This window comes from Sciurus carolinensis, chromosome 2, assembly GCF_902686445.1.
Source record: "Sciurus carolinensis chromosome 2, mSciCar1.2, whole genome shotgun sequence".
NCBI lineage: Eukaryota > Metazoa > Chordata > Mammalia > Rodentia > Sciuridae > Sciurus > Sciurus carolinensis.
Window position 1 is genome coordinate 82,469,807 of NC_062214.1, and position 21,590 is coordinate 82,491,396.

At 38.7% G+C, this 21,590-nt stretch overlaps 1 protein-coding gene across 2 annotated transcripts in view; it reads left to right on the forward strand.

The window, feature by feature from the left end:
• Nucleotides 1-21,590, forward strand: part of Nptn (neuroplastin) — a 68,250-nt gene that overhangs the window by 27,593 nt on the left and 19,067 nt on the right. For both annotated transcript variants that reach the window (XM_047538848.1, XM_047538849.1), the window contains exons 2-4: nucleotides 8,473-8,820; nucleotides 13,657-13,828; nucleotides 17,035-17,129. In XM_047538848.1, coding sequence (XP_047394804.1) covers nucleotides 8,473-8,820; nucleotides 13,657-13,828; nucleotides 17,035-17,129 — 615 coding nt within the window. The remainder of the gene's footprint in view (nucleotides 1-8,472; nucleotides 8,821-13,656; nucleotides 13,829-17,034; nucleotides 17,130-21,590) is intronic.

The following is a 21,590-nucleotide window of genomic DNA, read 5'->3' on the forward strand; positions in this document are numbered from 1 at the left end:
GTGTACCAGCAGCTTGAGTACTCTTTGTGGAATTAGAAAGTAAATTAAAGTTTTGTTTTTTCCTTTTTTGGGGGTGGGGTGGTTGGTACTGGGCATTGAACCCAGGGGTGCTCTACCATCAATTCACATTCCCAGCCCTGATATAATTTTTTATTTTGAGACAGGGTTTCTCTAAGCTCAGGCTGACCTCAAACTTGTGATCTTCCTGTCTCAGCTCCAAGGTCTCTAGGATTATAGGCGTGTACAATTGTACCTAGCCCTAAAGTTTCTTAAAATGGAAAAACAAAACAAAACCTAGTTTGACAGCAGTTTACTTCCTTGGACACATCCTTAGTTTTTAATAAGTCATGACCATTTCAATGTCAAAGTCAGAATGGGACCTGATATTATTTTTAGCCTCACTTTTTTTTGGATCTGACTTTCTTTGCTCAAGATTTAATTCCCTTGGAGGAAGAAATATTGTTAACCTTAAGGAGTATCTTTGATAATGGAGCCTTTTACCTGAGAACTGTAAAAGCATAGACTCAGTGACTAGTATTTGCTGGTAAACAATGAGGGAGAACTTCTTAGAGCCCACACAAGGAATATTCAGACATGGAATGTGTTTGGAATGTATGAGACATGCAGAAGACATGCAAGGAAAGCTCACTCTGAGCTGATTGTTCTCTGCTATCAAAAATTTTCCTCTGCCTTTTGTTTCTTGAATTTGTTGTCAAATTCTATATTTGTAAGACTTTTATTTTCTGTTTAAGCTGGAATTTATTTTAGATCATTTTTATTCATTGCTGGCAACATTTTAATGTTGCTTTCTATTTGAAACATTGAAATTCTTTGAATTAGTGGTTTTCAATGCTTTCTCTTTGGAAAATTTGAAGGATTCAGATGAAGTCAGTCCAGTGGACAACCCCTAAGTAAGTCTCTGAGCCCTGATACCACTTTCTTCCAACTGCTTTTGAATAACCTCCCCAGAATACTCAGGACTAGATTAAACTGTTCTTTAAGTTACAGAGTAGAATGCTAGTGCATAAAGCTGCCCTTGAATATTATTGCATTTGTAGCTTTATGGGTTACAAAGTTCTTTTATATACATTGTTCTTGTGAACCTCACCGTGACCTTAAGATAGGAATTATTGTCTCCATTTTTCAAGTTAGGAAACTAAGGTAAAAGAACTTGAAGAACACAATCCATAATGTTATAAACTATGGTTCATTTCCATGTAAGGCAAACTCTCAGCTTAGTAGAGACCCTTCTCTCTTCATCAGTAGTACAATCTAGATTTAAGAGTTTGAAACCTGGGATCCAGATCACTCCTGAAATTCTGTGTGTGTTTTTATGGAATGGGAAAAGCCAATGACTTTTTATCATACTTCTTTTTTTTTTTCCTTTACTTTTCTGTTCTTTTTTCTTTTTTTCTTTTTCACTGACTTTTTCAGACCCATGAATCTAGGAAGATTATGCTTTTAGATTGTCAGTGGAAATTGACAACAAAGCTGAATGAAAATCCTTGTAGAAGGAAATCGGTCATATCAGATGCTTATCTCTTGTCTGTCCTCAAGATATTTTAACATTTGCTTAGAACTAGAGCTTTACAGTTTACAGATATCTTCTACATGCATATGTTACATGACTTTCATAGCTACCTGTCATTATAGTAGGTGGCACTTGAATAAACTATGCAAAGTTAAGAGAATTTAAGTTGTAGAACTATGACAAAAAGTGACAGTTTTTTAAGCTAAAATTAAATTAATCTGACTTGATTCAGAATCCTCTAATGCCATTTTAAATTTTGTGAATTTATAGTTTGACCTGACCAATATCCATTATCTTCCTACATATATATCATTATTAATTGGATACGTAATTGGTAGGTTTATTCTTTTTTTTTAAAAAGGAGACTTTGTACTGTCTCTTTTTTTGTTGTTATTCTTGGATTTTTTGTGTTGTTCATAATATCTCAGGCATAATAGCTTATAACTTCAGTAATGTTTGCGAAGTCCTTATCACTGTCCTTATTCTGGTTTGCTCAAAAGTTAGGAAGGAATGAAGAAATTTTCTCCTTTTTCATTGCCTTCTATGGTTAACATTTCTATTTTGGTTCTCAATTTATTTGAAAGATGAACATTAATTCTGTTGTTTCTTGAAGAGGTTGATTTCTAAGTGAAATTCATTTTGAATGTAAATGAATTTCCCATTCTGTTCTGCTTCCCATTCTGTTGTGGAACAGTGCTAAAGGCTGCTGCACGTGTCCTGTTTAGCACTTATTTCTGTGGAGACATACAATAATAAGTAACATTATTGAGCGCTTATTATGTGCCAGGCACTGTTTAAAGCTGTGTTATTTTATGTAATCCCTACAAAAATCCCTGTAAGGTAGCTGCTATTATTAGCCCTATTTTACATAATTGGGAGGTGAAATTTAGAGATTAGGTCACTTGCCTAAGGGTATACAATTAGTGTCAGAGCCTCATGTGAACCCAGGCAACCTTATTTAGACTTTGCAATTTTTTAAAAAATTATTTTTAGCAGTGCTGGGGATTGAACCCAGGGCCTTATACATGCTAGGCAAGTGCTCCACCACTGAGCTACATCCCTAGCCCCTAGAATTTGCTACTTTTAATTACTCAATTATTTAGTCTCTTTTGGCACCAAATAGATTTCACTATTTGTCCAAAGTAGAAATCTGGTTAATATCAACCAGAATCCATTAGCCATTTTGGATGGTGAAATTTCAGAATAAAGGGTGGGCGCTGATTTAGAAGTTAGTGATGAAAATGATCTTAATATATGTCTGATTAAGGTATCTTTGAAAGGAGCAATATGAGTTTGGAAAATGCTTTGTAATGGCTACTGTCTCTACCTAGAGATCAGATTAATCCATGAAATCAGACCCATGTACTATCTTTCTGCTGCAGAGAATGAGGTTACCCTATTTCCATCCATTCCCAAGGCTTCAAGCCTGCCTTAACCCTTGGTTGGTACACACAGAATGATTGCAGATGGAATTCTGACCTGCCTTTGGTAATAAGGAATAATGAGTGTAAATGATCTGTTTCTTAATTAGCAATAAGGATAGACAGGCTGTGTAGTAGCCTGTGGAGGCTTAAGTCTGTGACAGTCTTGCGGCTGTTGTTAGTCATTCAGACAGATTTGAAATAGTCCTATAACCACATTTAGATGTCAGTGGGCCTTGCTCAGTCTTCTTTTTGAGGTAGACGATTTGAATTTGTGCGTTGGGGACAAGGGGGACAGTGAAGAGAGGGGAGGATGTTCTTATGTCCCTGTCTGTCATTTCCTCCTTATCAGTGAGGCATAAAAGAGAACAGCCTGAGCCACCCACAAGGAGTTAGTGGTAGAGAGGGCTTGAAGAGAACAGCTATATTTAAAAAAAAAAAAAAAAAAACTGACAAAAGAAGGCAAAATTTAAAGACCTAACCTTGGCAAAAGTCAGGTGAGGGAAAGGGAGAGAAGTCAGTTGTTCTGTGATTGCCCTGGAGGTAAATGAGACTTTTGACTGTAAAAATTACTGATGGTCTCTCCTTGCATGGAGCTGGCTTGTTTTTTGTTTTCTTTTGTTTTGCTTTGTTTTCTTCTTTTCTCTTTTCCTTTCCCTTCCTTTAGGGCATATGTAAAAGCAGTTTTCTTTTCTTAAGATTGGGCTCAACTTTCTCTTCTGTGTTCCCTTTTTCTTCTCACCCTCTGCTACATATCTACACATCAGTTTTTTCTGCCAGAGAGCTCCTCCTTTTCTCCTGCTGCTAGCCCCAGCTGTCATCTCTGCCTCCCATCCCCCAACCTTAGTTTTTTACATTTTGCATTCAGCTTTTCCTTGGTTTTGCTGTCTCCATTTTTAATACTATGCCTCTCCTGTCCCCTGACACCAGCTTCTAATCCCTCCCTGCACCAAAGCCAGCGGCCACTTCTCAGCTTCCCTCTATCATTATGGAACTGAGTGCATTGATAGTATTGTTTAAAACTCAGATCTGAGCCCAGCTTCAACAAGGTGGGGGTGATAGCTGGGGAGGGTGTGGAGTTGAGGTAGACATTATTATTCTAAAATTTAGGCTTTTGCCAAAATACTAGGTGAACCTGACCTGGAAATCAAATCTATGCTTCTCTGCTGGCCTCCAATTTTAGGCACTTGTGTGCTTTCATGTTGAGGGTACATGTTTGAAAGCCCTTGGTAATGAGGTGCAGGGCAGTGAGTAAGGTTCTGAGTAGCTTACTGTGTGCTGCTTCTGAGAGCTGGTTCTTCTGAATTGGAGTTAATTTGGATAGATAATGAAGTAGATGGTTGCTAATAACTTTCCCTTGATCATTGTGATTTCACCTTACTGTTTTAGAGAGAATTTTTTTTAAATCCCCTTCCTTTCCTTGCCGTTGGGAGGAGAAATAGAAGTTTTCATGATTTTTGATGGGTGTTCAGTTATCAAATGCCATAGTTGGTTTGTATAGGAGTAGTACAGTTTATTGGAAAGAACTCTAGACTAAAAGTTGAAGACTTCCATTTTAGTTCCAGTTTCAGTCAGGATTAGCCATGTGTGTGTGATCTTGGGCAAGTCATGAGCCTGCCTCTGTATTTACCCTATGAACCTTACAGAACTATGAGTGAAATGAGGTGTATATGGAAACACTTTGCAAAATGTCAAGTCATATAAAAACAAATCTGGCCGGGTGTGGTAGTGCACATCTGTAATCCCAGTGACACCAGAGGCTGAAAGCAGGAGGATTGGAAGTTCAGAGCCAGACTGGTCAATTTAGCAAGACCCTTTCTCAAAATAAAGGATTGGGAACGTAGCCCAGTGGTAAAGCAAATCCTGAGTTCAGTCCTCGGTACTCCCGCCGCACACCAGAATGTCAGATCTGCCCTTTAGTAATTCAGCCTCAGACTGTAACACCACAGAAAAGTATCTAATGTCTTAAATTCCTTCCTCCTCTGAAGCTAGCCTTCTCAAGACCAGGGCATTGGAATCCTCAGAAATAGGGGCATTTCTTGCCTCCGAATCATCTTTTCCTTTGTTTTCTCATTGTTTACCCACTCCCCCTCACCCAGTTGCTTTAGGAAATCTTTGATCTAGTGTTAACTCTTCCTGCATCCTTTAGTGAGATTATAATGTTAAGGAGTTAGTGGTCATAGTGTGCAGCACATTCCAGTGGAGGGTTCCTAGTTTTTGTGGTTAGGAATAATTTAGTAAATTAAATGATGACAAAGTGTATATTTTTGGGGGGAGCCAGGGAGGCACTGGGAATTAAACCTGGGGCACTTAACCACTGAGCCACATCCCCGGGCCTTTTTTGTATTTTATTTAGAGACAGGGTCTCCCTGAGTTGCTTAGGGCCTTGCTAAATTCCTGAGGCTGGCTTTAAACTCATGATCTTCCTGCTTCAGCCTTCCAGGCCACTGGGATTACAGATGTGTGTCACTTTGCCCAGCTTATCTTTATCTTTTAATGACTACAAAAGTTTTTCCAGTCTTGCAAGACAAGTTGTTTACATTTGTGGAAAATGTTAAGTTCAGGCTACAGTCCTATTATCATTAGCTTGGTTTTGCTGTTAAGTATTTTGACTGCTTAACTTTTTTGGACATTAGTTTCCAGATCTTTAAGGGGATTATAGTGTGCATATCTATAAAGCAGTTGTGAGAATAATGAATGCAGAGTGTTTATCACATTGCCCAATGTATAACGCATACTTAGAAAATGTTACCTCTTTGTAGATGTCTAATAATAATAAATAATAATTATAACCTTTTAAAAATATTTTCAGTTGTGGGTGGACCCAGTACCCTTATTTTATTTGTTTTTATGTGTGCTGAGGATCAAACCCAGTGCCTCTCACATGCCAGGCAAGCACTCTACCACTGAGCCACAACCCCAGCCCTTATAATGGTCTTTGAAGAGAGCACAGAAAGATGTTCATTGTCAGTGTTTTAAGGGATTTTAAATGTCATTCTTAACCAAATTTGTTTAAATATACATCATATAATTTACCAATTCAAAGAACCATTTCAGCTTAGTCCTGTTTGCTTTGATAACAGAAAGAAAATAGAACTGCATCAAATCAACATTTCTTCCTCCTTAGTAGGAAGTCTTGCTTGGGGATGGCATGGTTAGGCTGAATAACTAGCTTAATTTTGTGTAGTGGGAACCACATTCAGACTATTTCTAAGCTGCCTTTGAATTGTGTGATATTTGGATGTGGGGTTAACTGGAATTGTATGGGTTTATATTAGCACGATCAACAGATTGGTAAACTGGTTTAAGTGTAAGTCTGCTTTGAGGTGCAGTTCAGAAGAAGGAAAAATATACAAAACAAATACACTAACAGATTTCCAATACATAATCAAGTGCATAATTACAGTATTTGAGAGGATATAAACTCCTGAGGTTCACAGAGAATGTGAGAAGACCATTTGTGATCACTACTTAATGGTCAAGAGTAGGATTAAAACAGTGTGATACTCTTTACTGTATTCCAGGAATTTACTGATACTCAGTTTTCTCTGTTAAAAGTAATAAATTGAATAAAACCAGCTTTCTTTGCCTACCCTGTGTATTTGTTTGCGTTGACTTTAATAGGTGGGCAGATGGTAGTTTGTGAGACTGAGAACATGGTTCCTTGCATATTAATTACTTTATCTGCCAGTGAGCTTTGTTCTTCATATAAGGCCTTGGGAGCTCCTTTCTGCAATTTTAAAACTTCTTTGTCTGAGAATGACATCTATTTATCTGTTTGGAGTCTCTGTTTATTACAAGGAACAAATGCTGGATCTGAAGAGGTAATTTATAGTAGCATATTCAAGGCAGAACATTTAGTTTAATTAATTATTATATTTCTGTGCTCTCCAGATTCTACTTCAGGAATTGAAAGACTAGTGTGAATTTGGAGGTCTTGAGGTCTTGACCTCTATTTGAGTTTCGTATAGACTTCCCTTAGCATCCTTAGATCTGTAGGGTGGGGTTTATCTCCAAAGGCAAATATTGCTTTGGATATAAACAAATGTTCCCACTTAGCAACCTCCATTTTCAATTAGCCATTACATTCTTGGCTTCTGGATTGTAGGAAAATTGTTCCACTTTATTCTTCCTCTCTAGAATATTCTTAGTCTAATATTGGTAGATCCCGGCCCCACTCTGCTCACTTCAGGGAGACTTTCTTAGCTCATGATCCACACCTCCCAAAGGAAGTTGCCAAACCACTTAGAATACCCTCTTTTAGCTTCTTGCCCTTATCTTAGGACATTGCCTGAATTGGCAGAAATGCTGCATGAACCCTAGATGGAGCGAGTGAGTGGGTGGGTGAAACAGTATGCTTGTACTGTGATTTCTTTTCCTATGGGTCTAACTCCAAGTTTTTCAAGTAAGCTGGATGAAGAAGACAATGTTGATTTTACTCTCTGCCATTGCCACTTTGTCTTATGCAAGAATAACCTCAAATTATGGGCAAGTGGGAATAGGCATCAACTTTATATCCTGGGCTGTGCCTGAGAGTATTGATTGAGACCTGGCCTTCTCCTTAAGATTTTAGTTTTAATTCTTCATTGAACATATCTCATTCTTTTCAAGCTGCTTCTAGAAGTCAGGCAACTAGACTAGGTAGAGAGAGCCTGTAGCATGGTATTTTCAGGAGATATTTCTAATTATATGGGATTATGGAGGGCATATTCCCTCTATTCACCAGCAGTGAATTGGGTTGCTGTTACAGCTGGGTCAACTCCTGAGCTGACCCTAATAGTAATTCTCAGTCTGCTGTGAAGTACACACTGTCCTGTTCTGTGCCTGAGGATCTGCATTCAGGTAGAAGCTGCCTGATCACAGAAAACCGTTTTTTTTTTTTTTGTCATAGGCCTATAAAAGAATAGGAGGTGGGGGAAGTCAAATCTAAACTCACTATAGAATTCTGCATGAGAGAAATTTGCTACCTTTCAGCTAAAATTTGGGACTCTGTGTCCCAAGAGAGGATAACAGTAGGTCAGATTATACGTCTTGTTGAGGCTTACTAAAGACATTGCATCCCAAATGAAATGCTTACCCATCCAAAAGAGAGATCCTGACTTGGCATATAAACCTACTGCCACTTCTGGTTATCTTTCATCACTTGCCTGAGTTTGAAAAGGTAATGATTTGTGCTCTAAGGAAAGAGACTCTTTCCCAAAACCTGAGGCTTTCTCATTCCTACCAGCTGGGCCCATTGCTAAAATGCTTTCCAGTGGGCTTGCTTCTGCCTGGCCAGCACCTGGGCTGCCCCAGCTTGCAATTGGCCTGCCTTTGCTTCATAAGCTTCCCAGGGTGGTTCTTCTTCTAAAAGCTTGTATGAATTGCTATTACTGTCTCTTTATAGTTTAAAAATGAATCCTTTTTTGTTCTTTGCAACTCATTTGCTTTTTTCTTTTCTTTAAATTACTATTAACACCTGTTGATTCTTTTTTTTTTCTGGTTGGCCTGTCACTGCATTCCTGCTCCCCCTCCCTCTAGCTGGGTTTGTCAAGTCGCCCATGTCAGAAACTAAGCTCACGGGGGACGCCTTTGAGCTGTACTGTGACGTGGTCGGGAGTCCCACGCCAGAGATCCAGTGGTGGTACGCAGAAGTCAACCGGGCAGAGTCTTTCAGACAGCTGTGGGACGGTGCTCGGAAGCGCCGTGTCACCGTAAACACCGCCTACGGGTCAAACGGCGTGAGTGTGCTGAGAATAACCCGGCTCACCTTGGAGGACTCTGGGACTTACGAGTGCAGGGCCAGCAACGACCCCAAGAGGAATGACTTGAGGCAAAACCCCTCCATAACATGGATTCGAGCCCAGGCCACCATAAGCGTCCTTCAGAGTGAGTCCAGCACCCTACAGTAGTAGTACTGTAGTCATTAGAGGTGGCCCGATGACCCTTCCCTTCTGCTTCCTTTTCCTCTTCCCCAGTATGATCGCTCACCCCACCCCTTGTCTTCGTTTTTCAAACCCACGACCCTTCTGGTTGTAGTGTATGAAAACATCTGTGGCAATTTTTTTTTCTTCTTTGCCGTCCTCTCTGCCTCCCTTATCCCCCACCCTTCTCTGTGTCTTTCTCTTCAGGAACAAAGAACTTGAGGAAATCCGTGACTGTCCAAAATCATCTGTGTTGGGGAGAGGCGGGGAGGGAGAACTGGGGAAGTTAAAAAAAAAAATTAAAAAATCAAATACAAAACCAGGCAGTCAAATAAGGGTAGTGTTGAAATTGTTTCCTTCCCTTCCCTTTAATTTTGTAGTAGGTTTCCTGCTATCCTTTTGCTGGTTTCTCCTCTGGTGCCTTTCTATTTTTGTTTCTCTCCCCAGTCTAACTACTTTTTATTTCTTCTGTTCATCTGTTTGAAGCTCTCTGAGTAGCTGCCTTCACCTCTGTGGTTTTAAGTTTGTGTCTGCCCAGCCTCTTCCCTCACTGTAACTTAGTGTCATCCTGTTCTGTGATGGGAATGTTGCCATGGGTGCAGTGTGGTGGTATGTTTTGATTGTTGGGTAGCATGTAAGCTTGGATATTTCCATAGTTTAAGCTCTTTTTCTTTTCTAAAACAGTGGCATGTTCTTCTCTGACAGCACCCTCCACTGCAGCAGTACATCCCTCACTGGGCCTATACATTCAGTACCCTGTTTTTTGTTTTTGATTTTTGGTTTTTTTTTAAAGCAGCAGCCCAAGATTCCCTCCATGTCTTGCTTGCCATTAGGAGCTAGGTAATACAGAACTGCAATATATTTTTTAAAACCCCATCACAGTGTGTCAAAGTCACTTGCATCTGAGTTCTGTTCACAGGTAGTTTGACTTTGATGACTATGGTACAGTGTTCCTCATCCCAGAGGATGACAGCTTCAGAAATAGTTTGGAAGCCATTCGTACTGGCCTTTTCTTTATGTCTTAAAGACAGACCCCTCCAAGTGATGAAGTGAACTGAGTATTTGGGTCAGAATTCTCCCCTTCATCTATTATATTAGGCACAAGTGAGACATCTGACATAGCAGCTTTTGTGGTCACTTACTTTCTAGAAAGTGACTTGCTGCTTTGTATGATGGGAGGAAGAAGGCACCATAGAACTAATGCTCTTGACCAGGAAGTGTTCCAGCCCCACCTTAGACCTAGTTATAATTGAGGGTACATTCTCTATTTAATAGAAGGATCCTTTGGATTTTTCACATTATCTTCAAGGGCTCAGTGAGAGACTTACAGCCACTTCTAGCTTAAAGACCCTACTGATTTAGTTAGAGTAAAAATAATAAAGTACTATTTTATGAGCAATTTGGTAATAACACAGGAGGGCCCTGAATTTGTATGTAGAAAATAGCACATTAACGTCTGTTCTTTGTAGCTACTTGAAGATTTCTAGGGGGGAGAGGAGGAGGCCTTAGAGGAGAGATAGGATGGGCTGCTGCAGTTGGCACTGTTGAATCAGAGAACCTGCTCTGTAAAAGGGGAAAAGAAAACCTTGTCTATGTGAAAATGGGGAACATTAACCCAGCAATTTTTCTTTTCTTTTCTTTTCTTTTTAACAATTTTTTCCCTTGCACGCCTCCTTCTCCTGTCCCCTTGCTCCTTTCCTTATAACATCAGAATTACTCAGGTGGCCACAAAAGTCTGCAGAAGTTTAGGCATGGACTGGACTGGGCATTTGGTAGTTATTCTTAAGAGCCTGGCTGATAGCTAGAAAGACTAGACCTGGGGGCTAGAAAAAAGATGAAACTTTGGGGTGCCTACCCATCAATCCCAAAGTACACAGCATTTTCCCAGTTTACTTAGAAATAAGTTTCCTACCTTAGGAGTGTTTGTATGTAGTTGAACCAAATCCTGGCTGTCATTCTTACCCTAGACTTCCCCATCAGTCACTTAACCCAAGTTAGCTATTTGTTGCTTTTTTTTTTTTTCTTTCTTTCATAAACACCCTAAATTCAACTCTAATTGTTTTATGATCTCAGGCATCCCAGAAGAAATTGCCTCTTTGGGGAGGTTGAAGTCTTCTAAGAATAACCTCCTGGCAATACTTTTCCCAAAGTTCTTTGAGTAGTGTAAAGTAGGAAGAGAATTGTGCCCAGTATTTAGGGTGTCTCTGTGGCCACAGCATTTTCTTTATGCATGATGACTAGGGTCTCCTACATGATGCTTCTAAACAGTAGTCAGTGGCAGATAAAAATGTGTGAACTTCTCCTAAATGTTCATCACTCTTGAACTTTGGACAGCACTTGGCCACAGAAATAAAAGCCCCACCTTCATCTGGGTGAAGAATGAATGCAGATATGGCATCATGGCCAAGGATCCTGGTCATGCACTGGTTTCCATATACAGCAATCACATAGGAGGCAGGCTGCCTACCCCACAACCCTCCTATGGTGCAGAATCATATTTAAGCCTATTTAAATTATCCACTTGCTCCCAACTGACTCTCTCATGGATCTTTTAGCATTAAGGGGAAAAGTGCTTACCTTTGCCTTCCAAGAATTCTTGGCAGAAAGTCTACCAGATTACTTTCATCAACTTCTTAATCTCCCTGAGCTGCAATGGTCATTTTCATCGCCACAGGTAAGAATAGCATTTATTTTGGCCTCCTTGTATTTAAACATCTGGAAACTCTTGGCCTCATTCTCAGAGTTCACCCTTTCTCAGTGCAATCTGAGAAGAAGAACCGGAAGGAGAGTCCCAAGTGGGGAAGAAAATGAAATTGGATAATAAAAATTTAGTAAAAACCTGAAAGTGTGTTTGGATTTTAATGTTGCCTTGATTTTTTAATTTCTCTTCTGTGAAGTACTGGTTCTTTTTTCTCTTTTGTTTTTGCTTGGTTTTGATTTTTCTTGGAATTGTGATGCTTTCTGCTGATGGTATGTGTGCGCCTTCCATTGCAGGGTTTGCAGCCGTTCAGCTCGACTTCTTAAGGCCCAGGAATTTGGCTTCTGTTCAGTGTGTCTTGGAAACCATGGGGACACCACTATGCTAACATGTTCACATGCATCTGCTTTTGTCTTAGTGGCTGCTATGCCTCCATTATCTGTACATAGAGACCCTGTTTGGTGTTACTGATAAGAACCAGTGCTGAATGGAAGATAACCACTATCCTTTTGCCATAATTGGAAATTAATTAGAACCAGTTTGTTAATTGAAAAACTCGAGGATTTGCTTTATCTTAAGTTTGTTTGACAAGAACTCTAGTCAGAAATGTTAAATTGGTTAGGAGATCCTTAAGGCATTATATTTTCTAAGTATCCCCTGACTGCTCCATCCTCCTCCCTTCCCTGAACAACAAACAAAATGGTTCCAGTAGAGGGAGACAGTTTTGTCCTTAATAATCAGAACTATATACATAAAATGGTGAAAGGGAACTGCCTTGGGACAGGAAGTTGTTGTAAGCAGGAAGTAGTTAGATATATATGAATTTCTGAGAAAGAATTGGGGCCGGGGGAGGGAACAAATAAATACCCCTATTGTGAATGGGAAAAGATGGTTAGTGTAGACCTCACCTGAAAATGTTTGACCAAAAGTAGAAAAATGATAGCCTAGGAAAAGATTAAAGACCAATAAATAACAATAGCAGCGAAACTTCCAGACTTTAATATAGCAATGAAGATTTCAAAGCACTTTAAAGAGCAACCTTTTAGGAATGATATTGTGATTTAAAGTTTTTCTGCTCACTGTGTTATATTTGACTAATACATAGGTTATTTTTGTAGGTAAATTGGTGATCCCAGTTTATCTAAGCCCAGGATAGAACTAGAAAGTAAAGTTATGTACCTTGCCTTAGGGTAGAAGGTTGGGTAAGGTGTGTATTTTGTGGGGTGGGGGTGAGATATAGAGAATTCAACCAGATGTATTTTCTAGGTCCATTTTTGCCACTAATAATAATAATTCCGACCTTGTCATTCCACCTTTCTAGCTGTTGAAAAGAGGTATTCAGTAAACTCTTAGGGCCTTGTAGCTCTAAAATTCCAGGAGCCCATAATTCCAAGACATTGCACTCTAGTGTATTATCTTGAAATGGATGTTTTAAAGTGCAATTCTGGAAAAAAAAAAAGTTTGGGGAATAATATGGGCTGGAGAGAAGAACTGATGGTTCTTTTAGAATTTTCCCTACTCACAATTCAGAAAATTCAAGAGACTTCCAGTGGGAAGTTTGCTTTTAGGATATGTATTTTTTCTGCATAAATAATGGCCATGAATGGTTTGCCATTAGGTTTAACAGATTTAAAGGTGGGAAAAGCCATACATGTATTATTTAATTACACCTATTTCTGTTCCAAGACCCAATGACTCCATAGAGAATTTATTAGTTATATAAATGATACTGCCTTTGTCTTTAGAACCGAAAAGTGAAGCCTGGTTTTCTAATTGAAGCCGAATTGGTCGCTGATTCTTATAAAAAGGTGGTATTCAAAAATCTTAAGTGAATTGTTGCCAGTACATATACCTGTAATACTCCCATTCTTTCACGTCTAGGCCAACTGGTCTCAGGCTTTGTCTGCACTAGTGGTCATTTGCTTATAATCATTGTTTTTCCTTTCTTGACTTCCTCCAAAGTGATAAAGTGAAAGTCCTCATGTGGTCCTGTCTGCCCTCCCTTTTCTTCTAATCTCCCCTTCCTGTCCCTCCCAACTCTAAGGCCAGGGTTGCAGACAATGTAGAACTATGGCCCCCTATCATTGTGCACTCTTATTGCAGAGCCAAGAATTGTCACCAGTGAAGAAGTCATTATTCGAGAAAGCCCTGCCCTCCCTGTCACCTTGCAGTGTAACCTCACCTCCAGCTCTCACACCCTTACATACAGCTACTGGACAAAGAATGGGGTAGAACTGACTGCCACTCGTAAGAATGCCAGCAACATGGAATACAGGTGAGAGTGGCTAGTACCTCCTAGGAATATGGGAGGGAGTGTGGCTAAGCTTACTTGACTTTTGTGTAATAATCATTAACACTTCACATATACATGTTGAAATGATGAATCTGAGAATGTTACTTAAAAGTGCCTTGTGAACTGTTTTATCACAGTGAGTTGGAATGTTTCTTAAATTGTTACCTATTTAATGACATGTTGACATGTTTCTCTATGGGCCTTTCTTACCAATGCAGTTCAAACCTTATTAGAAGTTTACATATACATGTTAAAAAGATTAGTCTGACACCATTATTTAACAAATGCATTGTGAATTTTTTTTCCTCTCACTTCTTTGCCTTTTTTAAATTGGTACATTATAAATATATGTATTAATGGGATTCATTATGCTATAGTCATACATGAACATAATTTACCAAATAAATTCTATGTCCTTGTACAGATGTACCACATCAAATCCCACTTACATATAATTATAATGCACTAATTAAAATAATATAGCAATAACTAATAATAATAGGAGAGAGATCAATAGAGTAGCGCAGTAGGATTGTGGGAAAAAGGAAAAGAGGGAAAGGGAAGGAACATACTGGGAAGTGAACTTTTAATTTCAGTGAACTGAAGTATTTACCAAACTGTGAACTGTGAATAAAAGATATGTTTGGTCTTCTCCTGGATAGTCTAATTCACTTTATCCAATATGAGACCCAGGAATCTACAGTAAAGATTTCCAAATGACTACTGAGCAGCCAGGTTTGAGAGCCATAGATGTCACTTTGATTAAAGAGAAATTGAGGGCAAGAGGTAGTGTAATAGTGCTAGTCAGTAGTAGAGTCACACTTAGAATGCAGGTCTCTTGACATAATCCAGTAGTTTAAGGAATAAGATCAAAGTGAGCTTTGAGACTCTTAAAATAAGACATCTCTCCAAGTGATTGTTCTACTGGGTGGGTACCCTAATGAATCACCTTTTAGGAATGTTTAGTATCACCATGACCTGGTCAGGAATACCAGATACAGGACTTTTTGGTAATCCGTAGCCTGGAAATACCCTCTGAAAAAGGGAAGATACTTGCTGGTCTGATTTTTCTGGCATCCAGAGATTTGGTGCTTTCTAGAATATTTAGAACACACAGCACCTCAGCTTTTATAAGTTTGTTCCTGTTTGGAAATTGATCTGGAAAAGGATCAGCTAATCCTGCTTGGCAGGTTGATAAAGTGTAAGAAACAAACACTGGAGTGAGACCAGGAAAGGCCGTAGGCCCAGTAGTAGCAAGGACATTTTTCAGTATTTTGCAGCATTGAGATCTTTTCACTCCCCTTATTTATTTGATCCACATGAATTTGTAGATCCTCTTCCTTTTGTTCAAGTGAGGAAACTAAGACTGAAAGAGTAATTCTTGCTTACCGTTAGGCCAGATAATGTATTTAATAAGTTTTAGAACCAAGGTTAGGTTCCAAGTTTTCAGACTTCCTAGAATTATTTATTGAAAAATTTCTCCCCGCTATTCCATACTTTTTAGTGGTAAGTTGGTTAACCCTTTTCCACTGTAGTTTCTTCTGATAACATACTGGAAATAGAGTCTCAGCTGTATCCTTAATAACTTGGAAAAGGTTAAATCAGTTAAACATGTTGGGTCGAATGGAAAGCAAGTCAGCCATGGAGCCAACCTCAGAAGCCTACTTCTGCTTACCCTACAGGAAGCATTTTCTCTTTGATTCTCTACTCTATCATCTTTTTCTTTTTCTCTATATTTCTTTAAATTTTTATTTTTTTGGTGCTAGGGATTGAACCCAAGACCTGTGAATGTTAGGCAAGTGTTCTATCACTGAGCTACATCACCAACAACCCTCTACTTGTTTCAATTTCTTCCCAATAGGTAGTCCAAGAGAAGATTTTGTGCCCTAGACATGACCTTAAGCTTGGGAATCTTCTTCCCAAGTATTTGTAAAGGAACTTAGAGTTTGAGTCATGAAGATACAACTGCTACTCCTTTCTAATGTGTTTGGTATATGTGTGTGTAGTCTAGAGTATACTGAGGTGGAATGAAGTTGACTCTTAGGGTCAAGAAAACTTATTTGGGCTCACTTGTGAGATTGAGAGGACATGCTGTTCTGGCCACACATGCTTCTTAACAGTTACTCCTGTAATTCAATCAGTCATTGATTGATTCTCTACTATACTTTAGCACCAGGTGAGTTGCTGGGTGTAGAATTGTTCACTATAAATGGTGTCTACCTACATAGAGTTTGGTCTGTTGGGAAATCAGACAAATCAAATTTTCATGTAACTACATATTTACACATGGTAATAAGTGCTGTGAAGAATCCAGGGTGGTATGAGAGAATGTCAGGGAGGAGGATGAAATTTGCACTGGGACTGGGAGGAAGTGACATGTAAACCCAGACCTAATGGGAAAGGAGTTGAGTAGGCTAAGAGTAATGGGAAGAGTATTCCATGTAAAGGAACATCTTGTGTGAAGGCTTTGAGGTAGGAATAAACTTGGCACATTGGAGAAAAAAGAAAGAAAGAAAAAGCCTTGCATGACTGGAAAATGACATGGAATGAAGCTACGGTGGTAGGCAGGGACCAGATCATGCAGGGCCTCCCAGTTTATGGTAAGGCTTTTTTTAAACTGCGTTTCTGTAGCTATTGCTCTGTTGGCAGATTTGATTCTTTTCTTGAAAGCAAAAAAACTAAACAAAAACTGTACCTGGGTCCTGTTAGTGAGTAGACTTACCGAAAAGGCTTACTTCTAAATAGGATCTTTAGGAAAACTAAGAAAAGACTTTTTTTTTTGTTTGTTTCTTCTGCTCTTAGTTTTCTGATTGGAAGCACCAGGTGAACAAGAAGTTTTTTGTGGTGGTGAAATCCTTTTATATCTAAGTATAAATTGTAGAACTTTTGTGTGGCACTCTATTTTAATTACTTATTTTGTAGTTTGTTTCTCCCATTGAACTGGAGCATCTTAAATTTAAGGACCATGGGCCATCATCTCTATTCCTGGCACCCAGTAAGGAGTAAGGCATTAATGTTTTGGGGGATATACAGAGGGATATTTTTGCTTTTAGTTAGGAAGAGGTGAGTTATATCAAGGAGTAGGATTAGGAGAGCGTGGTCTCTGCTTGCCCCTTTAAATCTCCTTTTGTGGTGTATTTTAACCAATCCCAGTTAACCTCGCTTCATTTTTCTTCCCATCTCTACAGGATCAATAAGCCAAGAGCTGAAGATTCAGGTGAATACCACTGCGTATATCATTTTGTCAGCGCTCCTAAAGCAAATGCTACCATTGAAGTGAAAGGTATGACCCAGCAGAGGCTGAGGTGTTAAGTCTCTTATTCCTGAGATTTCACCTTGGTCTGGACTTCTGATCTTCAGCTCTTCTTTTTTACATTTTAAGAAGTGATGTAATGTTATGGTTAGGACTCAGGAGCCCAGCTGTCTGGATTTAAATCCAAACCCAAATATATACTAGCTGTGTGACTTTGGCAAGTTACTAGGTTCTCTTTGTTCCATTTCCTTGTTTGTAAAATGAGGATATCAACAGTATTTACCCCATGAGTTTGGTAGGAGGATTAAAAGTAAGTTAATATAGTAGGTTTGACTTGAAAAAATTGCTGTCTTTATACATCAGAAATGTTTAAATGTTAGCAACTCATATGGCCCAGTCTTAGGTAGAGCTCCTAGAACAGTGCCTTTGAAGTATTATTACATAGGTCTCCAGTGGGCCAATAGGATTTGAGAAAGTATAGCGTGCAAGATGAAAATAAGCTATTTGTAATTCATTAGAAGTGTGCCTATGGGTACATAGCATCATAAAGATGAGTCTTTAGTGAAAGTTTCAAGAAGGACGAATAGAACTATAAAAGTTAGAGCCACCTAGTAACATCATTGGTCTGTTACAGGAAAAGTGAAACCACTAGCTCTGTGTTCTCTGGTGAGTTTTTGGTAGAGCTAGCTAGAGCCCAGGTCTTAATTCCCTATCCAACATTTTTTTTTTTTTTTCACTGTTATAAAATGACTGGGGGAGCTGGGGTTGTGGCTTAGTGGTAGAATGCTTGCCTGGCATGTGTGAGGTGCTGGGTTTGATCCTCAGCACCACATAAAAATAAATAAAATAAAGGTATTGTGCCCATCTATAACTAAAAATATTTTTAAAAATAAATAAAAAATAAAATGACCAGGGGGAATCAGGTCTACTATTTGAGGTGAGATTGAAGAGAGGAAGTCTTTTATTAGTGTTTTTTCATTTCTCTTGGGAAGGACTTAAATTTGTCCATTAAATCCATATGATCATCTCTGGAAGCTAGATGGATAGATTTTCAGGAAAAAGTAAGGGCTTATATAATAGGTATTCAGGTCTTCCTTTAAATATTTGGAAGATATCAAATGCAGATTTAAGAAAGTCTTGTCTCGCATGTGTGAGGCACTGAATTCAATTCTTAGCACCACATAAAAGTAACTAAATAAAATAAAGGTATTGTGGTCATCTACAATTAAAATATATGTGTATATATATATGTGAAAAGAAAGACTTAGTCACAATCCCCAAAAAACAAAGACTCAATGTTCTGATATGTAGATGCTAATTCACAATAAGGGAGTGGAAGGTAAGGGAAAAATAGTACTTTGGATTAGACAAAGGGGAATGAAGGGAAGGGAGGGGGAATGGGAATAGGAAAGAATAGTAGAATGAATTGGACATGACTTTCCTATGTTCATATATGAATATGCAACCATTGTTAACTCCACATCATGTAAAACCAGAATAATGGGAAGTTGTACTCCATCTATATGTAATATGTCAAAATACATTGTACTGTCATGTATAACTAAAAAGAACAAATAGAAAAAATAAAAAGGAAATTAAAAAAAAAAAAAAGTCTTAGTCACATTCGGAGTTTCCCTTCCATGGTTTGAAATGAAAATAATATCTTGATGATGCGGTTCTAGCATTGTGAGTTGAAGAAGGGATGGGTCACTGCCTCCTCTGGCTGCCAGATTTTAATTTTGAATGCCTCAAGGGTTGGAGTCACAGTGGTTATAGGTCCCAGCAGGCTGGAACCTGGCATTTGATTTCTTCCCTTTTCTTAAAGGAATCTAGCGTACTCTGTTTTTGAAGAATGCCACATTTGGTCAACATGAGGATGAAGGGTCTGAGAAACTGTTTTCTCTAAGTCAGTGAGAACCTTCCCCAACTTAGATGAGCTGTACTATATGAGGAAACTTTTACTCTGTATGAAATATCTGCATTGTTCCTGACTGAGCTTTGAGCATAAAGTCCAAAGTGCAGAGAGCAAGATAGATCAGGGAAGGAGAAATTGGTGTGTCTAGCTAGTGGTCCTCTTCAACTTGAGGGATAATTACACATAATGCAAGTCTTGGCTAACTGTAATCCTTATGGATTTGGAGTTAATTTCTAAATAACACTTTTAGAGTTGAAACAGAGATAGGTTTTCCACTGGTTTGACTGCCTTAAAAGGTTGGATTCAGTAGCCCCTGATGCATCTTTCTTCACATTTCTTTAGCAGATATAAAGCAGTTGTGGGGAGGGACAGAGAAGAGGAGGCGCTGGGAGTAGTGTTTTCAGATAGAAGTTAAGACATGCATGGTATCTTATTACATCGTATCATATTCAAGGTGCTAATTGCACCTTGCATTTTTACTATACCACCTGACTGTGAGGAAGATGGAGTAGGTATCCTGATTTTATGAAAGCAGGCCCTGAGAAAATTGTTTCATGAGATTCTAAAGCCTGTTCTTGGGTAGATAACTTGTATGTTAAATCTCTGAAGAAAATTCATAAGGAATTCTAGTCTTTCTCTTCTCCTTCTCTCCTCTAACACTTAGAAAAAAACAAGTGAATAATTAATATCTCAGTCTTTCAGGTTATAGATAGTTGAGTCTGGTGAAGACTATGAATATTTGGCTTTTTCTGTATTAAGTTTAAGAAGGTTTATAGAGGCTCAGGATCATATTCTAAGCTAGTTTCCAGTCATGGTTGGGTAGAAAACCTGCCTTACATTTACAGTGGGGTGTGTGTTAATTCCCAAACCATTGTCATGTAACTCTAATTTTATTTCCTCAGTGCCTCCAGACTGGGGTTAGAGACAGCTAACTTTTTATAGTTATAGTGATTTGAAATTTTTGCTGAGTAATGACAGGTAAGAGGTGATTGTACTTGAGAACAGAGAAATTTTAGGAACGTAAGTGACCGCTTTGCTGAAGGAAGGCTTTGAGAATCTTCCCCATTTATGACTTTAACTGCATCAGCACCTCAGGGTAATTTAATTCAGACCATATGTGTGTATTTCTTCAGCACTTATTGTACATTGAGCCCTTTTTTTCCTTTGTTGCTTTTCTTGTCTTTCAGAACATCTCTAGGAGGTGTTTGGCCTCACCGCTGTGGGGAGAGAAGGACTTAACCTAACCAGGAACTGGGCATTATTTGTCATATCATCAAATCTTGAGTTACCTGTGGTATACAAAAGAAAAGAAAGTTATAGGAATCAGAAGAAGGGGCATGTGTTTGGGAATAGACCCAAGGTGACCGTGTATTTTCTCCCTAGCCTGTAGATTGCTGTTAAGAAAGAATTTTGAGGATGGTAATATCTACATGTAATGATGAAGACCTTGCATCTGGAGTAGGTTTTTTCCCCCACCTTTTATAAAAGACAAGGATGAGGCACAGTTTAAGAAGAGGGATGCTATTACAGTTAAGGGTTATATTTCTTAGGTATTTGTCAGGTGACCTGAGCAGATGCAGGGGTTGAAGACAGAGCAGGGCTGTCTAGAAGACAGGTAACAACCTTGTGACCTTTGCTCTTAAACCTGCCTCTCAGGGATCTGCCTAGCTCACTCCAAGAAAGGCATTTCTCCCTGACTTCAGAGAGACTTCAGAGGCTGTGGCGTATACATCTTATAGAAGTTTTATGAAACCTTTATAAGGATCTTGAAAAAAATTTTTTAAAATATTATTTTAGATGTTGATAGACCTTTATTTTATTCATTTATTTACATGTGGTGCTGAGAATCAAACCCAGCGCCTCACGCATGCTAGGCAAGCAATCTACCACTGAGCCACAACCCCAGCCCCGGATCTTGAAAATTTTTATCCCTATAATTGTTCATCTCTTTGCCTCTTACTCCCTCTCTCTTTGAGTACTTGACTTTCTAAAATTAAAAAAATATGCTCATAAAAAAGCAAATTTAAAATGTCTATATAATTTACAAAGTAAAAAGAAAATTTCTGCTAGGTTCCCCAGTCCTATTCTTATCTCTAAACCTTTTTGATTAATATAAGAAATTAGGAGTTTGAGTTTTAATGCTGTTTGTATTAAATGGTTCTAGTAGTCATCAAATCCTCAACAGAAAATACATCCCTGCCTCTCATGTGAGGTACATCCCAGCCCCAGAAAAGTTTGAGCCTAGTGACTTAGTAGGACCATCTCTTACTGTTCCCTGGATATTCTTAATAGTATTAGTCTTTTGGTTGCTACAAAAGTCAAATTGATCTTTGTTTCTCCTTCCTACTATTTAGCCTTTTTTTTTTTTTTCCTTTGAAGATTTTTTAGGAACAAATTTTAGAATTTCTAGAAGAGGCCTTTCCCCTGCTTCCCTGTTTCCTGCTTGTTAACATGCCTTATAGGTGACAGATCACAGTCCAAACTGGCTGATGTGAACTGTGTGATGATAGTGATGAATATCATTATTGAGAGGAATAATACACATTTCACATGTGTACAACCCCTTCAGTATGTGC